Consider the following 8,256-nt stretch of genomic DNA (forward strand, 5'->3'; position numbering starts at 1 on the left):
AAAGACAAAACCTTTCAAAGGATGGATGAATTCAGTAGAATTAATGGTCTTCAGACAGCTTGGAGTGAGATCCCTAGTCTTTATTTTGACATCTTTGCAGGCGAAGAAAAACCTTAATGTAACAGCTGCAGCTTTGTTTGCATCCAATAATGTAGACTTGGTCTTCTTTTTGAGCAAATGCATTCGTTGTTTAGAGAGTAGGATTGACTCTCTGTGCAAGGCATTTCTTTATTTTATAAAAGATTCAGTCACAGACATCGCTCTTTTTAATAACATCTTTATTATATGTGGCATCAATTATTCAATTATTTATATGAAAATCATTCATGGGTATTAAGTAGAAAATAAATAGTAAAAGTTAAAAACAACTTCTCACAAAACTGATCTTCAGAGTTCTGTGTAATACATGAGGTTGTTCTATTCAGGAGTATCCTAGCTTTTACAACATTTAATCAAAACTTGTAGAACCTTCAGCAGTATTACTTGACAGGAAAATTCACAATATCACTTTCTATGGCTATTTGGTTACACACAAGCCAATTTGACTGATCAAACCACGTTCGCGTCGGCGTTAATGCCTCATATGGTAACACAATTAATTTCTCGAAGATAGACTTTGTCTTATATGGCAATACAGTTGGGCCGTTGTCCGAAACTGTGAATCTGAATGAGATTGTCCGAAAAGGTACATGTGTATACACACATACTTAAATGATCATACTCACACATGAGCACCCCCACACACAGATGCACACACAGCTGGCCGTAACTGAGAAAGGCAAAACGTGAAAAATTCCATGATGTAATGAAGGCGCGTGACAGCGTAGGTGGCAACTCTGTGAATACTTGCCACATAGTTACCACATTTGTGCAGAAGGGTTTATGTACGTAGCAGGATTGATAAGCCACGTCTGTGCTGCTTTAGGGGAACAATCAAGCAATGGCGTTGCTCGAATTCGAGTCATAGCCATCATGTATATATATATATATATATATATATATATATATATATAAATACATACATACACATATATATGTTTATATATATATACACGTGTATGTATTTATGTATGCATGTGTTTGTGTGTGTCTGTGTGTGTGCATATGTATGTTTTTATGTATATAAGTATGTTTATGTATGTGTATATATATATATATATATATATATATATACATATACATATATATATGTGTGTGTGTGTGTTTATAATGAATGTATGATTGTATTCACATATGTATAGTGTTTGTATGTATGTAATATGTGTGCGTGATGTGGCTGTATCTGTACGTGCGTGCGCGCGTGTGTGTGTGTGTGTGTGTGTTTGCTTAATGCTCTTACCTACCTATTTGACAATCACATGCCATTTGTTAACGTTGATTTCTATGGTCTGGCATGTCATAATTGTTTTCAAATGTCAGTCGGTCAATGCTCAGTACTGACAGCAATTTGGGAATTGAACGGGTTGATGGGTGGGCGGGCAGATGGGTGGAAGGGCATTTCTTTATAAGTCGAAAGTATTAAATTCATACAGTCTAGAAACTGAGGTCTTGATGATTTAAAGTTGTTTATTCGATTTTGAAATGTAAATTTCACCCTGGGGCCGTTGGAACTGTGAACATGATGGGTTGTTAAGAAATACCACACGTCACCATTTTTGTGACCCCTTTAAGCCTTGTTATGCTAAGAAATATTGAGTTATAACATTTTTTTTTTACCAAGAAGTATTGGTTTCTAACTGGTAATTTTTCGTTCCGGGTTCAAATTCTGCCGAGGCCAAATTCACTTTGCAGCCTTCTCGAGGTTGATGAAATAAAGAACCATTCAAATACAAAAGCATATTTTATTGGCTGATACTGGTGTCTCCTCGGCATCTTCATCAAGAGGTTATGGTTGAGATTCCCTAACGAATATGCTAAGTGTTGCGCTTTGAGGAGAGAATAGATAATTCACTTGTTAAGGTTATCTCTACAGATTTTCTATAGAAATTATAACCAGCATTGATTTTTGTTACGACGTTTCGTATGTAAGACGCCTATTGTAAACAATAATGAGATCAAACATGAAAAATGGGTAATGGGCCGTATTTGAGGAGTTTTTGCTTCTTCATAGGTATTTACGTACCAGTTTCCAGCAATGTGTTAAATATGTAGAATTGATGTATCCAATAACGTTACACTGCTATATTTAATGACTATTTAAGCAATGAGTTTGTGAATGGTCACTGGTTTGGATGGGTGCTGATGAATATATCATGCCATATTTCAGAAGCAAAAACGTACGCCCATGACTCATTTTTCATCTCCGATCTTATCGTTGTTCATATCAGGTGTCTTGGATATGAAACGTCGTAACAAAATCACTGCTGGTTATAATTTCTATAAAAAATCTGTAGAGATAACCTTAACATGTAATGTAATAGCACTGCCAACACAGCAGAACACAGCAGAAACATTTAATATACTTCGTTGTATATTATGATTGCATAACGAAATACGGTGTCCCTACAGGTCATTAATTAATAATTAGTAATAGAGTCTGGATACATTGTAATTCCAAATTTCATGCTTAATTTATAAAAATAATCATTTAAGCAATCATCATACTCACTAAGCTCTCTAATATTTTCGTCGTTAAAGGGAAATACCGTGACCGTTGGAAATATTCAGTGAATCCCATTCCAAAGAAAGGCGATCCCTCTGACTCTGTCAACTATCGTCCTATTACATTTACCCCTATCGTCACGAGGTGATGGTGACAGCCATTAACAATGATGCCTTCCACCATCTCAGTGACCTCCAAAATGGCATCCACAATGCCAGATCCATTGGTGACCTATTGCTTTATGTCACTCACGTTAGAGAAATTTGTGTCTCTGGTTATTGTTCCGCTCATTTATCAACAACGTTCTTCCTTCGTTTCTACACATTTCAGTCAAAATATATTTTCCAGTTTTCTTCTCTCCCCACTCTCTCTCTCTCTCTCTTCCCCTCTCGTTTTCACTTCACCCTGTTCTCTCTATCTCAATACATATCCGTTCGGTAACCGTGGAAACTTGCAGTTTATTACTTGAATGCTGTCTAAGGAGAGGTGTAACTCGTGTAACTGGAGCAAAGACAACCTATCTAGGAACTAGGCCACTTCAAAACGACTGGACCAGAACTGAAGGGGTTGCAAATCCTCTAAGACAATTTTAAGGGCTGATGCTCTGATAAAAATTAATATGCCCCGCCTCTTCTTGTTGGTAGCAGACATGACATGTTTCCAGTTTAACACCACACCCAAACCGTTGAGTACATTTAGTGCAGTTTGCTTTGATTTCAACAGGCTCCTGCAGAGTTTCCATTGAAGAAACTCAACCCATAAGGCTTCGATAAGAAGTGAATATGTGATATAGATAATTAAGTCGACCCAGCGTATTACTGGTACTGGAATACAGAATGTTATTAGTACTATACCGATCCCTTATAACACTAGCGGCCACCTTCGGAGCGATGTCATGTTAGAACTGGATATAACTAAATAAGGAAAATACACTTAGACAGGTATTCAACTATTTGTTTCTGCCAGCTCACTACACACGACTTTCAATATTAATTTTTAGTATTTTTCAATACCAATTTTTGGTAGTGGTGGAGGCATAGCAAAAACGGTAGAGCGCCACACTCTGCATAAAAATTATTTAGTTCTGCTCTTAATAATTCTGCGTCCGAATCTCGTTGAGGATGAGTCATTGGAAATCTTTGTGGCCTTGTACAAATGTGAGTCGTCAATTTGAATGTCGTAATTATATTATTCTTCGTCTTGTTATTGCTGTTGTTGTTCTTGTTGGTGGTGGTGGTGGTGGTGGAGTTCTTATGATTAGTGATTTGTATTAACGTCACTGGTTCACATTAGTGAATTTCAAACATCCAAAGATTGTGAAGACAAAAATAAGAAAAGAAACGTAAGAAAAAAAAAACTCGGTTCTTCTGGAAAGCTTGTACAATGTCAATTATAAATCTAAAGAAAGGTTTTTTTCAGTAAAGTTAATCAGAGAAGAACAAACTAAAGCCTGGTTTCGATTTTTAACATTTTTTTAGTCCACCATTGGAGAACATATTTTATTGATGACGTCATACAGTTTTTCTGTCTGTCGACTGTTAAATTCTCATTTGCCAAGTGAACAAATTGAGAAATGAAGACATTGATGCGAAGATATATCTGTGGTAAATTAAATTTATTCAATGATGATAATTTTGGGACGATGTGATATTACAGTCATAATACAAAACAATATTTAATAATACATAAAGCAATATTAATATGGTAACATATAATGATACACAAAATGATATCGTACAATAGTAACATACACTGTATAAGTACATGTCACATGTAGAACAATAGTAAAGTATGGTGTATGTATGAATGCATGTATAAGTATGTGTGAGTGTGTGTGTTTGTGTGTGTGACTGTGTGTGCGTTTGTGTGCATCTTTCTTTCTATCTATCTATCTATCTATCTATCTATATATCTATCTATCTATCTATCTATCTATAAATGTAAAAACTGTTGACACAGGCTGCGTGGGGTTCAATTATTCAATAAATGGAAAATACAAATTAAGTACAGGACATCACCAACGTGTGAAAAATACGTAAACACACGAGAGATAGGTACGGGACAAAATACTAAAAGAAGTCTAGCCCCTCCTCAGTTGTTGACTGTGATATTACTCCCTGTTTCGTTCTTTTCGTGTTGGCTTAACAATCCTAAAGGTCTGTCTTCGTCGATTGTTTACTTCCGTACGTACATTCTAGTGTCGTTTGTTTGTTCGAAGCCCTAACTCTTCACAAACTTTATGTTTTCAAAACTTGTGGTTGCTGTGGAGGGGTTAGACTTCCTTTGGTATTTTGTTCCCTGCTTGTCTCTCGTGTGTTTACGTATTTTCACTCGTTGGCGATCTCCTGTTCTTAATGCGTATTTTTTCATTTCTATAAATATATATATATATATATATATATATATATATATAAAAATTAAGGTACTCAGAAATCTGGATGTTTGTACATTTACAGATTTTTATTAATGTCACATATTAAATAAATCGCTTTTCACCTAGTCGTGTAGGATTTTCAAATTGTTTTGAGAAGACCTTGCGGAGGGTCTCTTTATGTAGTTTTATTGAGTGTGTAGGGGTGGAGAGAGATATATATAGGATAGTAAGAGAGGGTGAGGAAAAGTGAGAGAGAGTGTGTGTGTGTGAGTGTGTGTTTTTTTGTGTTGGTGTGTGTGTCTGTGTGTGTGCGTGTGTGTGTCGATGGGAAAGAGAAAAGAAGAAAATTGGGTTCATAGCTGGTTAGTTCTTTTCAATGATAAGTTTATTTTTAGCCTTTTAAAGGAATGGCAAAACAGGTGTGATCGTTTTGAAGAAATCCTACACGACTAGGTGAAAAGCGATTTATTTAATATGTGACATTAATAAAAATCTGTAAATGTACAAACATCCAGATTTCTGAGTACCTTAATTTTTTTCTATATAATTTCTGTACATCACCTCCAAACCTTCCAATATATTTACTTGAATGTACAAGACATCAGAATGGATGCATCAGTACCAGACCTACGAACAAAGGATACCAAGAATACAGAAAACGTCACAGAAATACACAACATCGAAGAGAATGAAACAGAATTAGACCCGCAACGGGCTAATACCAGACACGCAGAAGACCTAATACAAATCTGCAAAATATGCAACATCAAAATCAATGAGACAGAATCACACTTGCAGCAGGAAAATACCAGAAGTATGGAAGATCTACTCACAGAAACCTGCAGTAAGTTAAATTTACTCCTTTCAAAAGTTGATACAGTCTTCGCAAATTTTGACTTCCTTATAAATACGATCCAAACACAAGATATTCTCCCTAAAAATAATCAAGAAATCATAACTGACAACACAAATCTCTTGGCGGGACCACCCCAATCACAAAGAAAAACAAATGGAGAAAAAACAAAAACTGACACACATCAAGAAAAACCTTCAAAGTCCCAAGACTGGAACAAACTTCTAAACCAACGCAAACATGCTTATTGGAAAAGCATTCGTTGTAAGAACATAGCCGACATATACCAAAACTAGCGGGACAAGAAGAACCCAATACTCCCTAGAAAATTCCTTATCAAAGAAATAAGGGGTGAAACACTGGAAGAAACAACAATACGTGCAAATCTAGCTCTATGCCGACTAGAAACAGAAATTTCCCCCTTCTACAAACACGAAGCTTAAATCAGGAAGATATGATTAAAACAATTGATGTCGTCATAATGGCTGAAATAACAGAGAGGAATAATAACCAAAACAAAGAAAAACTACACCAATTATGGAAAGAGGATACTAAACGAGAAGAGGAAAGATCCAGAATTATGTGGACCAAACAACAGGAATGGTTCTCAAACTACGAAAGGAACTATGGGGAAAAATCCATTATGAAAACAAAACCACCAAAACAAACGAAAAGATGCAACAAACCAAAATCACAAACCTATTGGACCCCCAGACACCCACATAAACCCTACCAAACACAAACCAAAATCCCACTCCTTGCACTGCCAACCCCCCCAATAAACAGACACACAAAATATGCAAGACAAACAAGACACGTACAACCAACAACCTATAACACTTGGAGAGAACAAACAGAACATGAACAACCACCAACACATAACGCTGGATACCCTAAATGGATACACACATGGAACAATAGACAAGTAGATAAAAATCAACACATAACCTACAATAAAAATCGAGGATATCCAAACCATACAAACACCAACCTCATACGACCCCACAACTTTGCAAGATGGATAAAAAACAACCACCACCATCAAAACAATACAAACACACAATATGAACCATTCAACTACCCACAAGAAAACCTGAACCCCAGGAATGGAAATAGGCCCAACAAACACAGAAGATGGAAAGAAAACAACTACCGCAGACAAAACAACACATACAGACCATATAGACCACCCCTGCCTCTACAAGAAAACCTAAAACCTGAAAATGGAATTTGGAGACGCAACAACACAACCCCTTTTTTTTAGAGAAAGGATACTTCAACAATACTCCAGACCCAACACACCAAAGATTACAAATGTACACACGAAACACATGGACCCCAAAATAATAAACCTATCTAAAAGAGAACTTAGCAAAAATGAAATGAACCTACTATTAAAAGGCCTCAAATTTACACCCACACCCACACCAAATCTCATAGAACTAAAAACTGATATAGACAACTTTAGCCGCCGCCTCCGCCTTATGGAATTCTTTGAAAATAAGGAAACAGAAGATAACTCAATCATAAGAAAAAAATTTCATTTCACCCCCCCACAAGGGATGTGACAAACATCTAGACGCATACATAGAGACAATCTCCAAATTCCCTCTCAACACACATAAATGCAAACAGAACCTCTGCAGAGGAGAAAAACAAGCCTTACAAACACTAAAAAATGACAAGTCGATCATTTTAAAAGAAGCTGACAAAGGTGGAGCAATAGTAATTATGGATACAGATTACTACAAAGAAAAGATACTGGGGATACTTAATAACCAGACATACTACAAAGAGGAATCAACACAACCAGAGAAAGCAACAATAAAAAAAATTGGAACATTGATCAATGAATACCAAGACTCCTTTACAGACAAGGAGAAAGACTATTTATGCAACTCAAGAACCAAAGAAAGCAATTTTTATGGATTACCCAAAATCTATAAAAGCTCGGAAATACAGGGAGCCATAAATGAACAGAGGAACCACTATATAAGAATACAAAGACCTGCAGACCTTACAATGAGAGCCATAGTTGCAGGGCCCCAAGCGCCAACACAGCAACTAAGCCACTTCATAGATATACTCCTCAAACCTTTATGCCCACTGATACCAAGCTACATAAGGGATGACATAGACTTCCTCACACACATTCCAAATACGGTTCCAGAAAACACCATACTTGCAAGCTTCGATGTCACGAACTTATGCACAAACATACCACACACCCTTGGTCTGGAAGCGATAAAATACTGGGTAGAGAAATATAGGGAACTCATAGATAAACGTTTCAAAACAGACTTTATCACCAAAGCCACCCAGTTAATACTTGAAGAGAACACATTCTCATTTAACAACAAACCATACCGACAGATAAAGGGCACGGCGATGAGTACGAAATTCGCACCTTCATATGCCAACCTAGTG

The 8,256-nt window shown here is 36.4% G+C and overlaps 1 protein-coding gene across 1 annotated transcript in view; it reads left to right on the top strand.

Annotated features, from left to right (window-relative positions):
• The first annotated feature begins 7,560 nt into the window (after window positions 1–7,560).
• The window catches only part of LOC149135583 (uncharacterized), a 780-nt gene continuing 84 nt past the window's right edge, over window positions 7,561–8,256 (top strand). Inside the window, exon 1 of the mRNA XM_089353090.1 lies at window positions 7,561–8,256. This exon is cut by the window's right edge and continues 84 nt beyond it. Coding sequence (XP_089209216.1) covers window positions 7,561–8,256 — 696 coding nt within the window.

The sequence above is a fragment of the Octopus bimaculoides genome, chromosome 5, assembly GCF_046866305.1.
Source record: "Octopus bimaculoides isolate indiv1 chromosome 5, ASM4686630v1, whole genome shotgun sequence".
Classification (NCBI taxonomy): domain Eukaryota; kingdom Metazoa; phylum Mollusca; class Cephalopoda; order Octopoda; family Octopodidae; genus Octopus; species Octopus bimaculoides.